The following is a 23979-nucleotide window of genomic DNA, read 5'->3' on the forward strand; positions in this document are numbered from 1 at the left end:
TCTTTTCTAATTATCTGGACACGTGCCTGTTAGTCCACATTCCGGACTCACAGAGGAGGAAAACTCTAGAGCAGGGATGAACCCCACGTGGTCCGACAGAGGGGCAGTCCACCCCATGGAGATGGCAGAATTGGGCTAGAAAATGCCAATTTGTCAAGATTCCTTTGTAACTTAGACATGAGAAGTCAGGGGTAAGTTGGCCCAAATTTTCCCCTACTTGAGATATTATACTTTCAAGATCACTGCTGATTAAAAGGAGACTTCCACAGAATGAGATGGAAAATATTTAGCAAGCAGCATGCAGAGTCATGCACAAAGAGATCCCAATGGGCACAGCTGTGGTGCTGCAGCAGGGTGGGGGGACTGCTGTACCGGGTGGAACCCCTTTAGTTGTGGTGATCCTGGGAGGTCCTGGGGATCCCTGGGAGGGGGATGGAGTGCTGACTATCTCTCTAACAACCCTGGCACACTAGCTGATGGCCACTCTCTCCTGTAACTGGGGGGCAGGAGATGAACAGTGTCTTAATGTATGGTTGACATTCAGCAAGGTCACGATGGCACTAGAGATGGTGAGGCAGGCCACTTGGGAAATCCCAGCTGTAGCACCTGCAGAGTCAACTGAAGCCCAGCCAGAAAAGAAAGAGTAGTAGTAGAAGAAGATGGAGATGGGCTGTATGAATACAATTTTAGATTCAGTGCTCTTTTGGTTTCTCAGGCTCTCATTAGACCGATGGCATCAAACTCCCTCTAGCTGGACTAGGTTAGTAAACCTAATCAGTGAAAAGAGTCAATAGTAATTGCAAAATAATAACATTGGTTGTATATCAGTTGGAGAAAGGATGTGAAATTATGCTGTGTGCTTTTTCAGTTCAAGTTCGTTTTTTGCTTGGATACAAGCTTTCTCTTTGTAAGCAAATATGTGAATTAAAAGTTGTGGATGACATTGGAAAGAAAAGAGCCTGGTGCATATGTCCTCTGCTGCCTGCTGAGATGGCCTTCTTGGAGTCTCACTGTCATTTTAAGCCCTCTGTGATAATAAGAGTCATGTGTGAGATGCTGAGTCAAAAATCTTGTTCCCTCTGTTTGCAGCAGATGCTCTGGGCCGGGCCCACACCCCCTGGATCCTTTCTCCAGGTGGGTGCAGGTCCTGCTGTTGGGCTCACACCTGCCCCCTTCTGGGAGGCTGGCCCTTGGGCAATTGGAGCCTTGTCTCTAGTGGGTGCCAATGACTGACTGATGTGGGGTATAAAACTCTGCTCCCTTAGCTCAAAGTGGGACAGACTCTGCGGTGTCCAGTCCACTGAGTCTTCTGCAGGATTGGGCCAAGGACAGGTTCCACCTGAAACCACACCTCACTCAGCTCCTTTCCCTCCCCTGGCCGCCTCCCTACTCCTGGCTCCCTCTTACTGAGAGCCTTCCTTTCATAAATCTCTTGCACAAAAGTCCAGGTGTGCACTGTGCAAGTGCACAGTGTGGTCTGAAGTTCCAAGTTATGGGAAAAATGTCATCTCTTGTGTCTCTCTGTTTATAGTTTCAGGTCCCAGAAAACTGAGCCAAAATTTGTACCCAGTTGCAGTAATTTGTTTATCTCAGGTAGCTGGCAGCATTAGCTAGTGCTTTTTTTTTTTCCTTCAGACAGAGTCCTGGGCTGGAGTGCAGTGCTGTCATGATAGTTCACTGCAACCTCAAACTCCTAAACTCAAGTGATCCTCATGCCTCAGCCTCCCGAGTAGCTGGGACTACAGGTGCCTGCCACCACACCTGGCTAATTGTTTTCCTATTTTTTGTAGAGACGGGGTCTTGCTCTTGCTCAGGCTGGTCTCCAACACCTGGCCTCAAGCCATCCTCCCACCTCGGCCTCCCAACGTGCTAAGATTACAGGCCTGAGCCACTGTGCCCGGCCTGCTGTTGCTTTTATATGTACTCAGACCTGTTTTTATTATTAAATATCATTTATTTGGCCTCGTGTTTTGATTTGTGAGTTCAAATTCAGTTGGAAGGAGAAAACGTATACATCTTAAGTGAGTGGAACAAAGTTGGGATTGTGACACTTCAAAAGAAAAGTCCCACAGCACATATAATGTGCATGAAATGTTTTTGCAAGAAGGAGCACTATCTGAATTTGAAGTCGGTGGTTAGTGGGGCTGGGACGGGCCTTTGGAGTAATCACCTCTCGTATTTTCTCTAACGCGAGGCTCACGATGTAGGAGATGACAACCCACTCCTGCAGAGAGGGCCAGCCGTCCATCCGCACCAGGATGACGTAGTTAAACAGCAGGAGGTAGCCCAAGTATGATATCTGGAAGAAAGAAAAGTTGCCAGCCGTGTTGGAGGGGATAACGTTGGAATCAAGTTTGGAAACTCTATTTTCTTTCAGGTTGACACATCTTCTAAAATAAATTTCCATTTCCAAGTGGACTGACTCATTGAGAGAAAACCCTCCTTGTACATGCTCAGTGCTGACGGAGACCTTTGAGGCAGGTGGGGAGGCATTTTATACTTTGGCACCCTCCAGGCACTGACATTTCATTTTCTGCGTGGAGATATATTTATCTGTCGGTGCTGCCATCCTCGTGGGGAAATTATGAAGTTGCAAAAATTATGATAAATAGGGAAATTCTAATAGTTTGCTGATGTGTCTTCTACATTCCTGGAAATTGGAAAATGTTACTTACTCCTCCCTGTCTCACAGATTTCCCCCTGGAACCTTTCCATGGCTTATGGGCGACGTGGGAAGTTAGAAGAGGGGATGTGTGGAGGAGTGGGATGAGTGGTCTGCCCAGACACGGGAGCTGACCCCACAGCTCCCTCCGTTAGCAGTGACAAGTGTAGGGTTTGCTGTGGCCACAACAGGGTCCCTATCTTTGTGTCAAGAAAAGAGGTAGAGTTGGAGGTGGGGTGGGGTGAGCATACGGGAGTGAGGTATGGGGGAGGGAGGTTGTCTGAAGTTGATGGTCCGTGGTTCATTCGCCACGAAGCTGAGGGAACATCAGCTCAGGGTCCCTCACTGGCACAGGTCCCTTCTGAAGTCCTGAGGGAGGGGCGCTAGCAGTTATGTGTTTGTGACTTGGCAGGTTTCTTTTTTCATAGATCTTCCCCTCCCCATGGTACAGGCTTTATGAGGATACAGATAGAATCGCCTGTATCCACCGTCTACTCCTTGCAGGAGGCTTAGAGCCAGAGTTCTCAAACTTTGGGCTGTGTCATAATCCCTGAGAAGCTATAAAATGTGCCATGTCTTCCCCTCCCCTCATCCAGAAAGAGCAACCAGAGGGTCTGGGTGAGGCCCAAGGTTGAGAAGTCTGGACTGAGGCCTCCACCGCAGCCCCTATGGCTGGCCTCTCCTGCAGGCTGGGCACACGCCAGGCCCTCAGAATAGGTTCTGAGCAGAACAGGTGGGTGGTGGTGGCTTCCACTGCATCATCAAGCGTGGCTGCTAAAAGGTTTGGTATCCAAGCTTGTGGTTGACCCTCAAGCTTGCCCCCCACCAGAGCTCTGCTCTGCCCCACCCCCACCCTCATCCATTGTGTGGTCCATGGCCCTGGACCCGGCTCCTCATGTCCATCATCTGCTCCTGCCTGGTCCCCAGTGGAACCACAGTGCCAGGGCCTGCCTGGTGTGGGCTGTGGCTTGGTGTTTGGGATTTCCTGAGAAGTCTTGGCCCTCTGCCAGCCTGACATGGTTGCACAAGCCACCTCATGTCTGGTCACCCCTGCTGGGACCATTTCCCAGTGCAGATAGGACAGTTCCCTCCAGAGGTAGGCGCTCAGATCTGCTCCTGCTTCCTCTCCTGCTCGTGTCACCAGGGAGCTGTCTGGGCCTGGGCACCGAGGGGGCTGGAAGATGGCATGAGTGGTCAGTTTGGGGGCACTATAGAGTGGAGAGGGCTTAATTTGCTGCTCTGTTCTAGAAGTTTATCATCTGGGCTCTGCCAAGCCCTTTTTAGTAACCCCACCAGTTTAATGAAAAATGGAATCTGTGAATTTGCTCTTTAAATCACTAACCATCTCTGTTCTTTTAAAAATTATATTTCCCTATGTTTGCATTACTAAAGTCATTTAAAAAATCCTTCATCTTAAGCACACAGACTGTGACTATATTGTTTTATGAAACGGCGTATTTGAGGGCTAGAAAGGCCATATTTTTACATATGTATAAATCAGTAACGAGAGATCTAGATCCAATTTTAGTTAAAGAACTCAGTCCCAGTTTTGTTTTCATCATTCATGTTAATTCAGTGAATTTTTAGATACTTTTTTAGGCCCTTGAAATTTTTCTTGATTCCAACATATCGAAGTACTCAAAACGTGCTAGATGGCAGATGTTCGGGAGGAGGCCTTACCGTGTAAAACCAGAACTTGACGATGGGCGCGTTGTAGAATTCACAGATCTTTGTTCCGATGGGGATGCTTCTCTGCTTTTTGTGCTCGTTCTCCTCGTCCCCCTTTCTGGAGCTGGTGTCTGCGTTTGCATCCTGGAAGACAGAACACAGCACATGCAGGCAGGTTGCTGAGTGGGGAATGCAACATACCCTGGCGCACAGGCGCCTTTCAAAATAAACAATTATAAAAATACCCTCAGCTAATGAGGTTTCTAAATCCGTGGTAAGAGAAATCTCAACAATTTTGACAATGAGAGCAACTTGATGATCCTCTTGGGATCAAGGGCTTCACTGACCATGTTTTCCTCTTCTTTTTCTTTGCCATCTTCGTTTTCCTTGGATGTTTGATATGACAAATCATCGTATGTGCGAAATTCCAGAAACAAGATGGTGGGGGGGAGAAGAATCCCCATGATCACCTGTGAATGATGAGACATAAATCCGTTTTTTAAGCTATGGCAATTCTAGAAGAATTTCCCAGCATAGTTTAAATTTTAAAACGATAACCTTCAATATTAATCAATAACCTAGGGGCCCTGGAACATGTTTCTCCCTGCTCCCATGTTTTGTGGCTTGTTGTGCTTGCTACAGTGGTAGAATTGCAGACGGTGAAAAATTCAAGAACACTGGCTGATTTTTTAGGTGGATTGCAAGAAGCATTATGGGTAATCCTGACTTTAACAAGCAAAGTTTTTACGTTAAATTTCAAAGCAGGTAAATCTTTAAATTAGCATGTCATAAATAAATAAATAAAATGCAACACTACCTCTAGTGAAATAGACCAAAAATATTTTATGTAGAAATAACTTTGATGTAAATAAGAATATGTGAACTAAGCGTCAAAAGGCTACTGTGATTCACAAAAGGACTTGATTGGGCTCAGCCTACACGACAAAAGAATGCCCAGGGCTGGTAGATGGAAAACGTGTTGCCCTTTTATAAGTGATTTTTCTACATTCTACCAGTTGCTCAAGATCATTTCAAATTTTAGTTTGAATCATCACTGAACTTTATCTTTTGTGTGCAGTTTTTTGTTTTTTTCTGAAATTTATTATTCTCCTTGTATTTTCTTCTTAAGAATTATAAACTATTTGTGTCTCCCTAACCTGTATTCCTGACACTTTGTGGCTTTCTAGCCATTCAGTCTGTTTATTGGAGTCATTTCTGTTCTCTTCAAGTACTTTCTTCTTGGATTCCAGCAATTCCTTGGACTGATTTAATCTGACTGCCTTTCGCTCTGCTGCACAGCTTTTGTACAGGGTTTTGTGAAACTTGGGACTTGTTTCTTGCATTCCACATCACCTTTTTTCTTGCAATTTTTACCCTTTTCCGCACCCCGCTATCTTCTGCCGGAATATCCTCTGAAGTAACCTTCTGAATGGGTATATAGAAAGTGTATAGTTTGACTCTTTGCCTGTCTTAAATAGATATTCTATGTTTTTAAATAGATGACCTAGGTAAAAAAAAATTTCAGGTTCCAGATGTTTTTCCCTTAGAACTGTGAGGGCCTCATTCCACTGCTGCCTTCAGTATTGTTGATGAAAAGTCTGATGCCAACACTATGTTCACCCTTTTGTAAGTGACCTATTTTAGTTTCTTTAAAATCTTAAGGATCGCTTTATTCTTAGTATCCTGCAAATGATTTGGGTATTACTATAATATCCAAAGTTATGTATACTATCAGCTTAGTGTATTACATAGACTTAGACAGTTAGGCATAATATTTGTATTTCTAGAAAACAAAGTGCCTTCTGTTTGCCAGAACCATGCTACACAGTATAACATATATTCTCTTTTCTTTACTCTCATAGTGATCCTAAAAATAGTTATAATAGTGCCATTAGATAACTAGGTTATCTGCAGATTAGAATCTCTTTTCAGGATAACCTAATAATTAACAGTAGTAAACAACAGAGCTAGGGTTTAATTGAAATATAGTTTTCTCCCCACAACAACCTTTCAAACCCTTTTATAGCTTTATACTCTTTCATAAACCCCATGTCATGAGGACATCACTAATTAAAAATCACATCACATAACTTCAGAGTTATAAAGGAATCTATAGAAATAGAGTTGAGGTCCCTGCTTTAATGGCGGGTAGGTGACCCGACCAGGGTGTGTGATTAGTTCCAGTGGGCTCTATTTGAAGACACCGAATGTGATAGGGGTTTGTGTAAGCCAGGCATGCCGGTCCAGTGGGGGTCTGGCATGAGACCACCCGGGTTTAGGTCCTGGTCCCACGCTCACCAGCTAAGATCTGAGGCAAGTTAATCTCAAAGCTTCAGGTTCCTCATTTGTAAGACAAGGATTGTCAACAGTATCTCACTTACAGAGTGGCTCAGAGGGAAGAAGTAACATAACCCACAGGAAGTTCTTAGTTCAGCCTGGCAGTCACCAGTCTAACAGCCACATGACATATACCTTCAGGCCAGGGTTCTTCCTCATTCGCAGCCTCCCCATCCACATGTCAGTCAACAGCATCTGGCTGCAGGTGTGAGCGATAAAGTCCCGGTGTTTGGCTGCTACAGCCAGTTTGAGGCAGGTCGAGTTGCTCCAGTTTTTCAGCTCGTAGGTCAGAAGTTTCATGGCGATCTGTTCGTCGTGCTTATAGGACTGGTCCAACAACTCCAAAGCAAGCTGGCCAAAGTCTCTGGAGGGAAAGAGAAGGAATCAGAGTGAAGCTGCAAGGGCTGCAAGCTCTTTCTTAGACAGCCATGGCCACAGGGACATATGGAGCCACAGGACACAAAATCCTTGATTGCAAGGGGCTTTGAGGTCCTCTGCAAGCAAGAAGCTCAAGAGATGCATCCGCGGAGGAGGGGGTCCAGGGACAGGGATGCCGTGCTCAGGATGGGGACTGACGGCTCTTGCTGCACATGGAGCTTTAGGCTGACCCCAGATCTGCCTCCCAGGCCCTAAGGACACAGAGATAGAAGACAAAGCCCCTTCCCTCAAGTCATGCACAGATCAGAGAGGCAAACAGAAGAGAGCAAAGGCAAATTCAAAACAGCACCTGTGGGGTCAGAGGCCAGGACAGTAGGGCTGCCCTTGATGGTGGTAGCAGGGGAGGAGATATTGAAAATGGTCATAGGGTGGGGGGCTTGTGGGTGTCCATTAGCTTCTCTTTCTTGATCTGGGTGCTGGTCATCCCCACGTGTTCTGTTTGTGAACAGTCATCAAGCTGTACACTTAGGATTTGTGCCTTTCTCTGTGTGTGTGTGTATGTAATACTTAATAACACATCAATTACAAGAGAATTCCATGTTCTCTGTGCCATGATAGAAATGAGGAATAGTTGTCACAGGGCCCAGAGCAGGGGGGACTTAACTACAGTTGGAGGAGTGGTGGCAGGAGTTGGGGGGAATGGAGAAGGTGACAAGCTGAAATTTGAACATAAAATTTATTTCTTTCACTCCATGATCCAGATCCAAATATTTGATGATAACCATAAACATTCCCAGTTCCTCCAACTTTTTGTTAGGGAATGTGGTTAAGATATGGTCCCATAGTGATCACCCTCCTCTGTTTTGTTTCTCCATTCTATAGAAGATTTTATTCCAGTTATGAGCTGAAGGAAGAAGGCAGAATTAAGTGTGGGAGAACGGCCTTCTCCATCCCCTGAAGGGGAATGCCATGTGCAGGACCTTCTGGCCCAGGCCCTGCAGGCTGTGGGCTGACACTTCACCATGTGTGCACTCTAGGAAGCAAGGGACGATGGCATCTACGAACCCACAAGGTATGTGGACACATCCTCATTTTCAGAGAGCCTTGAGTTCCTATGTTTAGAAATCAGCTAGTAAGTTTAGAAATCATCCAGTCCAAAGTAAAAGCAGCATACTTCAGAAAACAAAGATATTAGATGTTGGCAGAACTGCCTGGATCTGCCCCGAGTTTATGTACCTATAAAGTTGTGCTGGGATCTCCGGTTTCCAGTCTGGCATGCAAGGAACTTGGAAGTCACCAGTCTGTCCTAACAAGTAAAAACCTGAACAAGCTGAAAATCAACAACTCTTCTTAGATCCGGCAGAGAAGTGAGGTTGCAGGGCAAACTGCTGTCCCCAGAATTGGAGAGACAGACAAGTGGACTCAGGGAACCACCACTTACTGTAGCAGAAGCCTTTGTGGGAACCAGTGCAGGGTGAGAACACGTGAACTGCAGTTGACAAATCTCTGGAGGCTCAGTGTGGACAAGTCTGTGAATTATAAACTCCAGGGGGACCCAGACATAGGAGGGCCCCCCCACTTTTGAGACTTTTATCTCCAGGAGCTTGACCAGGTTCTCACAGTGAACAGACGAGAAAAATCCCTCTGTGCTTCCAGCTGGGGCAGGGGAAAAGAAACCATTTTGAACTAGGCCACTCTTAACAAGGCCTGCCCTCAGGAAAACCAATTTTATCAGAGCCTCACCTGCTTGAGTTTTGTTAGAGCCTAACTCACCTGAGGGAGGCATTCCCAGCTCCCCTATTGGCCATCCTGTCTCACCTAAGGGGGAAGAAAAAACTGAGAAACACTTGTGAAGTTCACAGTCTAAGGCATGGGCTCACTAAAGTTGTCCTCCTTATGGAAATTAATCTCATTGTCCTTGCGTTAAAATTGAATAGCAGGCAGTAAACAAAAACAATGACAGTCCAGAAACATCCCAGAGAGACAGAAGGAAAAGCACTGATGTGAAGGACAAAGTGATTTAAGAAGAAGCGCTAAGCCTCGTTGTCCTTAAGTGAGAAGGACATTGGCAACCCTCCCCAGAAAGGGACAGGTAGTCAGGACGGCAGTCTCTCCTGACCCTGAAATCCCCGCTAGACACTAACTTGGAATTGTTGTCCAAGTCCTGGGAGATGTCATCCACCAGCTCGCTCTCGGAGGACTCGTGGGCCATGGCCTTGTAGAGCTTGCAGGCCACCAGGGCCTTGGCCATGCTCTCCTCGCCGCGCTGCCACAGGAAGACCGCCATCTTCTGGCGCTTCATCAGCACGGCCCACACCATCAGCTCGTGGAAGGGGTACTGGAACCGGCTCACAGCGGGGTCATCCACATCGATGTCGATCTCTTCCTCCTTTTTCTTCTTTTTCTTTTTCTTCCCTTTGGCCGGAGGCTCATCATCCTGAGGGGAGAAAAGCTCATTTTTCATGGTCCTGCCATAAATGTGTGCAATGAAGGGTTCCAGACTACTGGAGGGAGAAAACCTTCTGTCAGAGGTGACACAGAGACTTTTAAAGTACATCTTAAGTTTCCACCTCATACATGAATTCTTCTGAAAAGATGCACATGATAAGTAAACCACCTAAAACCAAACGAGCTGCAAAGGCATACCACTGTGAGTAACTCACACCCTGGGTGAGCAGTTTTACTCAGAAGCCTTTAATTGAGGAGATGCTGCCAGACTAAAACAAAACCTCCCCCCAAACTAAATGCAGATAGCACAGTGGGCGAGGTAAGGTCCACGGTTTATTTCCTCAGGGAAGTCTTCCAAGATAGCATAGTATCAACACTCGTTTGCCAGCTATCACTGAACCAGAAATTAATAGGAAAACTGTAAAAGGGGATAGAGAAAAATGTTTTTTAAGTTTCCCTCCAATGATTTAAGAAAGCAAACATTCCATTTTGAATGAGCACTGTCCTTTCCCTCACATGGTGCAAACGGGAGGCCAAGATTTCCCATTTCCTAAAGGAATCACGAGATCTGTTCTGAAAACCGAGCAGGATTCTCAAGAACGGCAGATGATGATCGGGAGAACTGGCGTGGACATATGTGGGTCTTAGACTATTCCTGGCTAATACTTGAGTACTCAATGGAATAACAGAAACAGATGTTTGCTCTTTTGCACAGAGCATTCCCATCAATTATCTACTTTTATTCTTACGATGACTCTGAGAGGTTGTGAATTCCTTCCATTCCCTGGGATGAGGACAAAGTCTGAATAACTCGCCTACATTCACGTGGTTGGAGTGGGCTAGAGCCTGGGGGCTCTGGGGGGCAATCTGGCTTTGCAATTCCTATTACGAGTTGTTCACGACTGACTCATTTTTTATAATGTCATGAGTTGTGATAACATTTTAATTGAAACTATTGTGTCTTGCCTCAGATGTAAATGTTTTTGTTCTAATTTTCTAATTTTGTCACAGTAAAGCTACAGTAACAGTAATTAAGGAAGGTTGGTCTATATAGGTGAAAAATGTACATTATGGAAATTTAAAAATAAACACGACTTTATTTTCAAGAATATAGAAAATAAAATAAAAATCAACTAATGGCTAATGAAATGTTATAAAACACAAGTCCTTTTAAACCTACCTTTCAATAACGTGTAATATTATTAAAATATTAACCATATGCAAATTCTTTTAAAATAATTGCCAGAGAAAGAATATAAGAAAGAAGGTGTTAATTTTCCTAACATGCCTTTGCCTACCACAAATCAATAAGAAAAAAAGAAATAACCCAATAAAATAACAAAGGATATGAACTGGAAGTATAAGGAGAAATTGACACATCCACAGTCATAGAAGAGTCTGTAAACACACCTCACTTAACAATGAATTTGAAAAAAAAATTAATAAGTATAGAAGCAAATTGAATAGCAGAATGATTTTGATCTCATGAGTAATATAAGAATTATATCCAACAGAGAATTCATGTTTTTTCCAACATACATGGATTATTAACAAAAATCAACCATGCATAGTACTCCAATTCTTTTGAGATTTTCTATTTAAACAAATTACAAGTATCAAAAAGCATGTACTCTACATATGGGGAATAAAAGTAGAAATCAATAGCAGTAGTATAACAACAACAACAAAAGTCTGCATCTGGAAAATTTAAAATACACTTTTACATAACTCTTGGATTAAAGAGGAAATTATAAACTCTTAGAAATAAATGGCAATGAACATTCTACTTACCCAAACCTGTGGGATACCATAAAACAATGCTCAGAAAAATTTATACCTTTAATGTATTTATTGGAACATAGCGAAGATTGAAAATGAGTGAACTTTATTTTCAAATTGAATCAATAAAAACAATACAGTAACTCTAGGGAAAGTATATGGAAAGAATGAATAAAAGTAAAAGCAGACATTAATAAAATAGAAGCAGAAAAAAGAAAGTTGCTTGATAAGGCAAAAGCCCCAATAAAATACGTAGACAAAAGTGGTTAAGAAAAAAAAGAGGAGCCCAGCCTAGGTGGCTCACATCTGCAGTCCCAGCACATAGGGAGGGTGAGGCAGGAGGATAGCTTGAAGCCAGGAGTTCAAGACCAGCCTGGGCAACATCGCAAGACCCCATTTCTACAAAAAATTTTTAAACATGATTAGCCAGGTATGGCGGCAAACATCTGTAGTCCTAGCTACTCAGGAGGCTGAGGCAGGAGTATTGCTTGAGCCCAGGAGTTTGAGGCTGCAGTGAGCTATGATTGTGGCATTGCATTCTAGCCTGGGTGACAGAGAGAGACCTTGTCTCTTAATTAAAAAAAAAAAAAAAAAAAGAGGAGATACAAATTTTTTAAAAATTGGCACAAGAAATGGCATGCAACTAAAGATATTGAGACAAAAAACTAGAATACTATTTAAAAGTTTATTCCAACGAACTTGAAAGTCTGGATGACATAAATAATTTTTAGGAAAATAGAAATTACCAAAGGTGAGTCTATAAAATATAAAGCCTGAATAGACTCGTATTTATAATAGCTATTATGAAGTGGTGAAAGATAAACTCCCAAGAAGCAGGACTGGAACCAGGCTATTTTAGAGATGAGTCCCCCACACCATCTTGGAACAGACGAACCCTACTTGACATAGAGAGTTGAAGGAATAGGGAATCACGGACAGCTCCTAACCTTCCCAGGAACACAGGTCCAACAATATGATGAGACAATGCTAGAAGTCAGTTTGAATTGGGAACACAGAATTAGTGCCTTCTCCACTGAATCCATGCAGAATTAAGGATACTGTTTAGCTCATGAATTTATTTCAGAAGAATCTTTCCAATAGTCAGCCTTAATAGTCTGTATTATGGCATTTCTTCCATTCATTTAAATATTTTTTATGTCTAGTTCTTTGTTACTAAGGTTTCTTGTTAAGGTTATTTCTGGTACTTTTGTCCTATTGTGAGGGAATTTGATTTTCCTGGTTTTTCTAGATACACGATATTTTTTGTAGATAATCATTTTCTCTCCTTTCTGAGTATTCTTTCTTTAGCATTTATTTTTTTCATGTGATATAATTTCCAGAACATTTTTGAAGACCAGTGAGGATAATGATGATGTCTTGTTCTTGATTTTCATAGAAATGACTTCAGGGCTTTGCTGCTCAGTGATTTCTTTCCCTTGATCCAGGATATACATGTATGTTAATCATATCAAGAGAGTATTTTATTTTCCTATTTATTTTGTCATTCTCTTTCTAGTGAACTAACTTTTTTATTAAAAAATTAAGAAATGTGCTTTACATCTTTCCAAATTCTTTAGCACCTGAGAAATGATCATTGTACTTTTTTCCTTTTTGACCCTATATGATGCAATATATTGAAGACTAAGATTGCATTATATTTGCATTCTTAGAAGTCTTTACTTATTTAGAATTTTTAAAATATTCCATTAAATTCCTTTTGGTATTAGTTATGATTTTTAAATATATAAGTAGAATTATTCTCTAGGGGTTTTTTTTGTTTAATCTTTGCTTTTGAAATGGTGGTTTTTCTAACTCTATAAAATGAATTGGAAGGAGGATTTTATCCTTTTAAAAATGTATTAATCCTTTTATATAATTTGACTATGACATCTAAGTAAATTTTGGTGAGTAGTATGGTGAATTTGTTCATGGAAAACAAACTTGTTCAATTTGGTGTTAAATACAGAACTAAAAGGGCTATGTATATTTGGACCAAAATATAAAACTATCAAAAATAAATTCTACTTACTTCCATTCCCAGCAGTTTAAGAGCTTTAGGCTGCATAATGAAAGGGAAGGAAAAAAAAATCAATTTACTCAGATAGCTAATAGTAGTAGTAGTAATGTTGGTAGTATATTAATAGTATTGTTAGTGGTAGACATAATAGTCGATTAAGAAGTATTTTGTATCATTAACTAATGACCATATCCAAGGAAAAGAAATGCTTTAATATGGAAACTCTTCTTCTGCCAGCAGAATTTAATTGAGGAGAAAGAGCTGCCCACACACAACCCTTATTCCAGGTGGCACCAGAGACGTTCCCTAACAAAAATCCAGACACAGAGCTCTAAGTCGGGGGTGAGGGGAGGGCGTCACCAGCCATCTGACATTTGAGCTGGGCTTTTGGTAAGAGTGCGATTTGGAAAGGCACCGATAGGGGAAACAATGCGGCAGGCACAGTAATACAATTTGATTTTGGAGGAGGTACATGGTCTATCATGGTGGGGTGGGGACAGCCGGCAGAGAGCCTTAGATGCTGTGATAGTGAGTTAGGCCACGATTCTGCAGGCAGTGAGGAGCCCTGGGAGGCTCTGAGCAGGTAGTGCGCTGGCTTGTCCTGTGCTTTGGAAGTTACGACAGCTACGGTGGTGGGATGGTAGGGTGGATTGGAGAGGGCAGAGACAGCAGCTATGGAGGAAGGCTGCTGTGGACAAAGAAGGAGGGCAGATTCGATGGATGGCCTGGGCCACCCACCTGCTCAGGGGTGCCAGAGAATGGCTCTGTGTGAAGTGGGAGCCCCACACCTGAGAGCACTGCGGGAGGCAGGGCAAGTGTGCCTGGGGACGGGCGAAAAAGCTTGGCTTTGAACCAGCTGAGTTATTGAAAAGCACAGCGAGGAACCACATGTCACTCTGGAAACCACAGAACACTGCACAATCAATGAGCTCTACCCTCTTTGGTCCAAACAAGTTGTTGTAAAGGGTCCGAAAACTTTTCCGAGTGTAGTTGCAGCGGTAGGCGCCTCCCATCAGGTACTCCAGCACGAGCCCGATGTCTATGAGGCTGATGTGGTAATCGGGCGGGAGGTTGCTCTGTAAGAAAAGAAGTTTTGACTCAGGTCCTGCAAGAATGTGTTCATGAACTTGGGAGTTTAGGTAAAAGACAGGGGATTAAACAATATTCAGGCTATTACCATATGATTGAGGGAGGTGATGGGTTAAGCCATGTTCCAGAAAATGGGTTAAACTTTTCCAATGAGAAACGGGGTCAGAAACCCTTGTGGCGGTAGGGTTGATGACTGGGCATGTTCGCTGGTCTGTAGTCCCCATGTGTAATGTAAGGGAAGTGGTGTGGTGTGGCTGGTGTGATGTGAGAGCAGATTAGTTTGATGAGAGGGTGCTTTGATAGCTGCCTGCAGGGGAGAAGCAGCTTCAGGAGGCTGGAGGCCGGGTTTCGTGCAGAATGAGAAGGGCTTCATGGGAGACATTAGTGGGACAAATCATCTCCAGGGCTGGGGCTTTTCTAATGAAAGCTCCACGTGGTGCCCTGTGACTTTCTAGGGGACACCTGTATATCTTCAGTGAGAATGCAAACACCCAGACTATGTGCAGTGCCTGGGGGTCTGTGAAGGGCAGAGTCTTGCGTCGAAAGGGAATGGGTGTGTTGAGATAGCGTGTGGGAGGGGAGGAACAGCCGGAAGAGAGACAACCCAAGTCAGCCATTCACATCCCAGCTGGTCCACTGATCCAGGAGGCAGAGCTGACCAGCCGTTTTTAAGGATTTTTTTCTGTGTACCATTTGTTGCTTGGTTAATTTCATATGGCTGAAATGATGGTGTTATCCTGGGACTCCTGGCACAGGGGTTACCTGTTCCAAACATTCTCCCTTTACAGTAAGACTGGCCACATGGGCTAAAGCTTTCATGCACACATTACATGTTTTTCAACCCCTATTGTGATCCTTGACTGAGTTGGGGATTCCATACTCAGAGATAAGGAGATACAGCCCTGCTCTGAGGGACTCACTGTTGGGGGGACAGGGGTAAAGCCATCAACAGCCCTGATGCAGTGGCATAGTACACCGGTGTTAGAATGAGAAGGGCTTCCTGCAGAAGGCGATGCCGGAGGTAGCTGGGAGCAGGTGGAGCAGAAGGAAGAGGGCTGCAGATGCAAGCAAGGCGTGGCCCAGGACAGAGCACAGACTCCCCAGGCACCGGAGTGTCAGGCCGGGTTCGTACACAGTGCAGTGGGGACGTGGTGGGAAAGAGTAGCAGGCGTGGGCAGGGACCAGGCACTGAGCGGTGCATGTTTCTTGGAACAAGCTTAGACTCCATACTGAGGCCCATAGGGAGATTCTGGAGGATTTCAAGCAGGGGAGGGGAGGTGGGGGGAACGTGGACTGAAGGATAAGGGATGATTATTAAAACCAGTCAGGTGAGAAATGGTTGGGCCCGAACTAGGGTAGCTGTGACTTTTAAATGTCTGCGCTTCCTAACCTATCTTCCAGCTGGGTCCTGTGGGGAAGTCAGATTCCTTATTTGGAAAACAAGGGCACTGGGCCAAAGGGCCTTGGAGGTCTCCGTGGGTTCCCAGATCCACTGATTCTGTGTTCTGATCTATGACTGTAGAAGCCACATTCTCATATTATTAGAATTAAACATTGGTATGAAATGTGACCAGGCTATCTAGGACCCTGACGGAAAACCCTATTCTCTCATCTGGGTTCTTCTCTCTTGCTCAGAATACAAGCACATGGTATATACTCTGCATGCCCAGGGCTGCATTCTGGCACAATGACTCACTCTTAGGTGAACCCAGTCCAGTCCTCTAACCTGTGGTGACAAGACATAAGAAACAGCAGGACAGAACACTGAGAGAGCGAGACCCTACAAGAACACAGACGGTAAGTAGTCTGCGGCAGTGGAAAGGGGGACAAACATGTATCACTTAATAATGAGGGAACAGAAAGGGCCAACCACAACTGCCGCAATCAACAGTGCACGCAGGACGGATTGCGGAACCTGCTGCTGGTACTTCTGGAAAGAGGCCCAGAGCACAGGCGAGGGATCTTAAAGTAGGTACAGAACATGAGGCTGCAGGGACAGACGGCAGGGCTCAGGCCAGCGGAAGGCAGGGCTGCCCCTGGCCTTGGCAATGGCGTCAACCTGTAATCAAAGCAGTCACTGAGCGTGTTCCGCTCATGTATGGGCATGAACATGCAATTGGAAAGAGATTATCCTTTTCTTTTCTAGTTTTAAGTAGACTCTTTTTATGAAGGGAGGAATTCATTATCCCCTATGCCTCAAAGAATAAGAAGACAAGACATTTTGGAAATTTAAAAATTGTTTTTAAGAAATGTTTTCGTGAAAGATACCAGTGGGTAAGGATTGTAAAACAGTAGACCGACCTTCTTTACGTCCCTCACCAGCAGATGCAGTGTGTTTGGTGGACCCAGTCTCTGAAAGGGAAGCATTCAGCCGTATTAAATATGTTTTCCTCTTCCACTCCTGGAGCAAAATCCTACCCTCCCATGTAGAATTAATGAATTGTGAGAGGCAGAGTATACCTGACTGTCAGCCTGTTTCTTTTATGGAACAGAACTGATTGTGGTTAAGAAGTATCCAACACATTAAGATATATGTGAAATACTTTTTATTGAATTATTTTAAAGAGTATCTTAAGGTGTACAATAAGAGTGTTAAAAAAAGTCACGAAGTTTTAGTGAGTAACTTCTGAGGGCCATATCTGCTACTTAAAATCTTAGAATGGGGAAGGAAATGTAAATTCTCGAAACTTAGACTGTAATAATATAAACCAAGGGGATTTCATCCGAGCACTTCCATGCTAATACAAAGGAGCTCCTTGATGTGAAAACTTAGTTCTACGTTTTTAACCGAAGCCTCGTAAAAATGTGAGGGTCCCAAGGAGCAACTGACTGCCCAGCCCTGGTGACTTTTCACTCTGCTAATGTCTTAGAAAGCTAGATTTTCTCTTTGTATAAACGAGTACTCATACACCACACCCACGTGTGGAACAAGAGTTAATGCCACCCCAAAAGGGAGAGACCGCCTGGGCATGGCAGCAGTTGGTGCGAATGTGAACGTGGCTGTGGCCAGCAGCAGGTGGGACATCGCTGCCTGCTGTTGAATGTGACCTCCCAGCTGAAACTGTGTCCCAGTGAGACTATGCTCCTCTGACCACATTTATGCACAGCATGCACCAGTGATAAATGTGTTGAGAAGGCGGGCTCCCCGTGTCCTCCCTCCTTCTAGAACACTCACTGTGTTATAAAGCTCCTCCAGCCTCGGGATGGTCAGAAAGTGCTGCATGTTCACTCCGTTTTCAATCAGGAGCTTCACAAAGTCGACGCGATCTAAGACTAAAGCATCCAGCATGGCTTGCTCCAAAGCATTCACCTGCACGAACCAAGGGACGGGAGCCCGTGAGTGGCTTCTCAGAGGGACACCACGCAGAAGGCCGATTGAAAACATGGAGGAAATGGTCGTCTGGCCCCCCAGATCCCAGAGTATTCAGAACGTGGTCATCTTTGCTCTTCATCTTGAGGGAGCACGCCCCATCTCCCCTCTCCTTTCCTTTGGCCTCTACATATTCTATCAAAGATTGTGAATGATTTTCTCTTTTTAAAAATAAATCAGAGAAGATTCGAAATCTCAGCCATACTGGTGTTACTCTGTCCAGTTTTTACCATTTGTTTCCTTGACTGAGAAGTGTCCACCTGGCAGTGGTAGAATTCCACGAGGAATCACCTGGGCACGGGGCATGCCACCAGGGCACCGTGTGAGCGAGTGGCCGTGAGACATGCGCATACATACACACGCTGCTGCTCTCTCTTGCCTGTATCCTGGCAGCCGAGAGACCGAGAACAACCACGTGATGTGTGGCTCCAGGCTCCCAGCCCAGACAACTGCCATCACCCCGACACACCCAGTCATGGGCTCTGTCTTTCAAAAGGTTTTGTTGCACAAATTGCACTTATTTGATGGTAATTGGTTTGTTTCCCTTATTTTCATGCATCAAGCATCTGCCTGTCTGCTGGGCAGTGAGAGCCACTGTTGAGCAAGATGACCAGGACATCCTCACTGGGTGGCATCATTACCCCCAAAGCAGGAACATTTGGTGTTTTTTAATTTTTAATTTTTTTGTAGAGATGGGGCCTCGCTATGTTGCCCAGGCTGGTCTTGAACACCTGGCCTCAAGTGACTTCTACCTCAGCCTTCCAAAGTGCTGGGATTACAGTTGTGAGCCACTGCGCCTGGCCACATTTGGTGTTTTTGACAACTGACAGCCACAGCCCAGTGAACATACTGTTGCCATTTGAGATCTGACACTATCCTGTCAATTCTTTACCCCTCCATCTTGGGATCAGGGCTCTGGGCAGGGCTGAAGCAAAAGCAACAAAAACTGCTCTTTCCTCTGGAGAAGGAGGGTGACACCAACCTTGTGGTCTCCATGATCCTGAGAAACAGGAGCAAAGACTTTCCACATACCCAGTTCAGCAGCTCTATCTTCCGGGGGTCAGTTTCTTCCTCCACTTCTTCTTTCACTTTCCCTTTCTTCTTGCCTTTTCCTTTTCCTCTCCCTCCCTTGGTGGTGGCTGTGGGTGGCTTCTTCTCCTTCTCTGTGGCTTTGCTATCTGTTGGGGGGGCCAGGCTTCCCAGGGGCTGCAGTCCACAGAAAGCAGAGTTGAGAAAACTTATTAAGGCTGTCCCTTGTTCCAAGACAAGTGGACCAATCCCCCACCTCTGCTCATACACACAGACACACTACATATGCACACACACAATGTATAATACATGCACGTACACACACACACAAACAGTACTCACACATGCACACAATGTGCATATGCACACCCACACAGTGGACGCACATGCCCCCCACACACATGCACACGCACACATGTACACGTACACAGTCTGCGCGCGCACACACACACACACACACACACACTCAGTCATCACAGGCCTGGCTGTCTGGTGGAGAAAGCCCTGATACCATGAACCACTGTTACTCATGTGCACAAATGAACACTTGGCTTGCTGCAGTGGCTTTGCTTACTTAAAGTGGCTGATATTTTGCCTTTCCGGTGTGGTTTTGCACAAAGGAAAGGGTGCCGAGGGGAAAGTTCAAAGGCACCAAAGAGATGTGCCCATAATTGTCTAATGATAGGAGAAAGTGATTGTGAAGAAGTCAGAGACAACGGCTATAACCTCAGACTCCTGCCAGAATATAAACATGAACTAGAGCTTATGGGTGGGTGATGAAGCTGTCCAGGTGTCACTGAGATGTGTGCTGTGTGGGGACTGACTGGATTCATCGAGGGGAGAATGTGCTCTTCTCCAGAGAACAGGAAGGAGAGCAGAAGTGGGCCTGTGCCCTGGGCCTTGTGTCCTGGTGCAGTGGAGAGCACAGGGAGGTGTCCTGGTACACACACACAGCGAGCACTTACACAACCCGCCCCTCCAGCTGGTGTCCTCTCTGCCTGCTCCTCTGACCAGCTCTCCTGGGCAGTCGTCTGCCCGTGGCATCTCCATTCCCTCCCTTCCCATCCCCGCTCTGCACACTCTGCTTCTCCCCTGCCTGTCCTGGGCTCTGGCTTTGGTCACTGATGACTGTGCCATGCCTGCCTCGTGGGCATTTCTCAGTGCCCCTCGCCCTGGGTTCTCAGCACATCTGATTCCATAGCCTGCTTCCTCCTAGAGAGCCTCTTTCCTCGGCTTCTCAGGCAGCACAGGCTCCCGGCTTTCGTCCTCTCTGTCTGGCCTCTGCTTCTCGGTGCAGCTTTAAGTGTCAAGGCTCTTCTGGGCTCTGTGCTCGGCCTCCTTCCCTTCCACGCTACTCAACGACGCCCACACCACTGGTCACCATTGATTTGCACACCACCTCTCCTTTCCAGCTTCAGTCCTCCTCTCTCCCCTGAGTTCCAGCTGCCTACTCAGTATCTCCACTTGCATGTCCAAGAGATTCAGCTCGTTGTGTCCAAAACCACACTCAGGACCTCCCCTCCAACCTAGTCGTCTTCCAGGGTCCCTTATCTCAGTGAAGTGGATTACACATCGGATCATCAGAAACCCCAGTTATTAAATAATTTCCTGAGATCCATGTCACAAGGGAGAACATACTAATATATCATCTGTACAAAGTCATGATAAATGACATGAGTTGAAAAAAAGTTTCACCGGCCAGTGGGGCCCAAAGACAAAGATCTGGCTTCGTGCTATGTCAACGCGGTTCCAAGCCAGTGCCAAGCTCAGCTGATCGGGAGCCGATACATTTGTTCCTGGAAAGGCAAGAAACAAGAGTGATTTTTCACTCCATGCCTGGACTGCTCGGGTTTGGCAGGTGCTGGATGATAAACACGGGTTTCCCCTGGGGCTGGTTCAATGTCAGCTTGGAACTAAACATCACTGCCTTTTCTCTCACCCCTGAATAAATGCCCCAAAGCTAAGAACTCCATCATCTCAAAGAGCTTCCTCGGAGAAAGGTGGAGGCAATCTCTTCCCATGTCAGCTCTGCATGGTCTCCTTGGGAGGGACAGAAGAGGAATCCAGTGACTTGGGACCCTCATCTGCAAAAGGGCAGGAACCATGGGACTGCATAGCCCTGGAACTGCCCAGATACCTACCAGGCCAGGCCAGGCCAGGCCAAGGGGAGCTACCCTCCAGCCTCAATAGCACCAGTCCCCTGACCCACAGAGAGGCCAGCACAGCATTGCCTGCAGCCAGCCTGGTGATATGTCCTACTCTCTCCTCTCTCTTTCCTGTCCCCTCATGGCCTGAAGCTAGCCAAGAGGCAAGGAGGAAGTGTGTATCCCAGAGCAGTCCCCACCTCCACGAATGCCAGGCCAAAGCCTGTCATTAGAGGCAGGATGGGGAAATTGGACAGAGCGCTGCAAAATGCAGCAATTGCAAATGCAAAATCATTTTTTGTTTATGCTCTGTGAGTTGAAGCCCTCAGTGAACACGTTACAAATGGAAATCGTTCTGACTTCAGCCTGTTATGATCCATGGGCACCCACAGACCCCACCCCACAGAAACCCATACTGCGCCTGTTGTTCTACCATGGCTTTGTGCTGAGACCACTCCAGGCAACCTGGTTGGCCCAAGGTTCTAGCACCAGCAGACATAGTCCCTGGGAGGCAAGGAGGCAGAAGGATTGCCGTCCAGGCCAGCATCAAAGGGAGAGGAGTCACCATTTCCCGAGAGATCACCTTTCAGCAAGGCAGTTAAAATTGCCATCTCGATGTCCTGCTGACTCTCAGAACCCATTCTAAATACAGTGACCTGAAACATAAAACGACTGAGTTAAAGCAAAGTTGAAAACAAGAGGGAGAATTAAGGTGTTTTTACAAAACGACCACAGAGACTGACACATAATAAAATGATCCTGAGTGCTAAACAATTTTAAACCAAGTGCTTTTGATTTCCAGAAGTTGCGGCATTGCTCTTGCTGATGGTGAATCTTTGTCTGGCTTCTGATTTTACTATTTATGAGATCTGTTCCAATATCCTTGAGAGGAGAGAGCTCATTCAGGATCTATACTCCAATATCTAATTTGCCATCAGTGATGATAAAATTGTATCTAATCAGATAGGAGATATTTGTAGGAAATGTGTAAATTTAGAATTTTGAAAAGGCTACCTTGTATGCACAATAAGAGTGCCTATTCTTTATAAACATAATTAAGGAAGGAAGGAAGGAGTGGGAAATAATTACTGCATTTGGAAAATGAAATGATAGGACTTTGGAAGCATGTCTAACAGGGTGATATATATCCCTCTTCCCTAGGTCTTTAAATCTGATTCATATTATGAACCTCAGAGTTGTGCAATGTGGTATGATGTCATCTCCCATTTGCTAAGGTTTGAAAGCACCTGGGACCCTCTTCTGTGTGGGCTTGTTCTACCTCCATCACGTGGATACAACTGCCAATTTGGTATGGATTTGTAAACTGCCTCTTGGAAAAGGCTGAACTGAAATATGAACAACTCCATCATGCACACATGGGCAGAATTAGAAAAGGAAACATAATTCTCTCCATGGAGCTTGTTTGGAAATAAATTCAAGACACTTACGAGTTCTTTCTTCTTCATGCACTCCATTATAATTGCAAACAGCTGATGTGATTGTGTCTTGTTGTAATTAAATGTTTTCTGAATGGTAACTAGAAGCTGATCCCTGAGGGACTCATTTATTATCCTGTTCAAAGGAAACGCAAAAGAGAACAAAACAAGACAAGTTAAATCTGTACATGAATAAGTCAGACATCTCTATGTCCATCTGGTATCTTTGATTTGAGACTTTGCTGTTGGAGGGCTTCCCAGCATGGGAGACAAAAAGTGACCATAGTCAAACACAGCATTCACACTTGTCCTAAACTCTATCTAGCCTTGTTGCAAACCTTCTAAGGGAAAATGAAGATGGCGGGGAGGGTATTGCATCAGAGAGAGAATTCCACAGAACATCCTGCTCCTGACAGTTTCCCCATGTGCTGGCCTTGAGAAACAGGAGAGGGGATCTAGCAAATCTTGATGATTTAGACATGCTTGGAATGTCTAAGCGGACCACTCCAGATTTTCTCCTTGGCCCTGCAGTGAGGCCATTCCATACCCACCCTTCCCCACGCATCAGAAATCCTACCCGCCTTCTTCACAGTACTTGTGTGCAAAGGACAGGATGTCCGAGGCTCGTCCGCTGCCATCACAAATCACCACAGGGACTGGAGGGTCTTCTCGAAGGTATTCCAGGACGATGGAAACCACATTAGGACCCCCTTCCACCACGAGGCCCACAAGGGGCACACCCTGCCCCAGTCCTGCAACACAAACCACATTCGAGGTTGCACCAGTGTACTGCAACAGTGCACCGCACCCTCCACTCGCCTGTTTTAATTCCTGAAATGCCATGAAGAGTAATAATGTTACGGATGCTCCAAATGGCGGTAGTGTTTACCGAGGCTGGAAGGAATTCAAGCACGTGATGATGGTTTTCATTCTTGTATTCAAACCGCATATTATGGCCTCAGTGGGAAAACCAAGACCTCAAAATCCTGAAAGTTCTGGCTACCATGTGGTTAAACTCCATGTAACTCACCTGGCCTATGGGCTGCTTCAAGGTGAACTGTGAGAACCATTAGAAAATGCTTCTTGCTGAAAATATACCTCCCTCATTGCCCAAACCCAGGGTCTGAAATTCTTCCTTGATGGCTGTCCCCTAAAGAATCATGCAGTGAAAGGGGACCAGCCACCAGGAAGCTCGGTTCAATTTCTGGCCTCTCCCATATTTGCCTTCTAACAGTGGACCAATCGCCAAACCGTCATGAGCCTCAGGCGACCATCTGTAAAAAGTGAATAATCACAATGCCTCCCTTACCTCCTGAAGGAGCAATATATAAAATACAAGAACACATTTGACTTGTGATATGCTGTTGTTGCTGTTGCTTCTGCCTCCAATGCCTCGAATAAGGCAGGGTGTGATCTTGGAGGCGAATACGTGGACCACTGTTATCCCGCCAGTTAGTGACTTGTTCCCAGACTCCTCCCTCTGCCTCTATCAGATAATAGGACTGTTCTAGAACACAGTAGGTGCAGAACCAGCAGGATGGGCTGGGAAACAGGAGGTGGCAGGAGGATTCTGGAAAGGGAAGGAAGGAGGAGTGGAGACAAATTCGCCTACTTCACGATTC

The 23979-nt window shown here is 45.3% G+C and overlaps 1 protein-coding gene across 1 annotated transcript in view; it reads right to left on the reverse strand.

The window, feature by feature from the left end:
* Window positions 1-23979, reverse strand: part of TRPM1 (transient receptor potential cation channel subfamily M member 1) — a 67980-nt gene that overhangs the window by 24920 nt on the left and 19081 nt on the right. The window contains 14 exon segments of the mRNA XM_069465814.1: window positions 2171-2299; window positions 4343-4474; window positions 4678-4800; window positions 6803-7031; window positions 9190-9482; window positions 13302-13331; window positions 14225-14365; window positions 16680-16730; window positions 17554-17688; window positions 18781-18954; window positions 20473-20573; window positions 21505-21577; window positions 22370-22493; window positions 22935-23109. Coding sequence (XP_069321915.1) covers window positions 2171-2299; window positions 4343-4474; window positions 4678-4800; window positions 6803-7031; window positions 9190-9482; window positions 13302-13331; window positions 14225-14365; window positions 16680-16730; window positions 17554-17688; window positions 18781-18954; window positions 20473-20573; window positions 21505-21577; window positions 22370-22493; window positions 22935-23109 — 1910 coding nt within the window.

This window comes from Eulemur rufifrons, chromosome 3 (genome assembly GCF_041146395.1).
Source record: "Eulemur rufifrons isolate Redbay chromosome 3, OSU_ERuf_1, whole genome shotgun sequence".
In the NCBI taxonomy this organism is placed as follows: domain Eukaryota; kingdom Metazoa; phylum Chordata; class Mammalia; order Primates; family Lemuridae; genus Eulemur; species Eulemur rufifrons.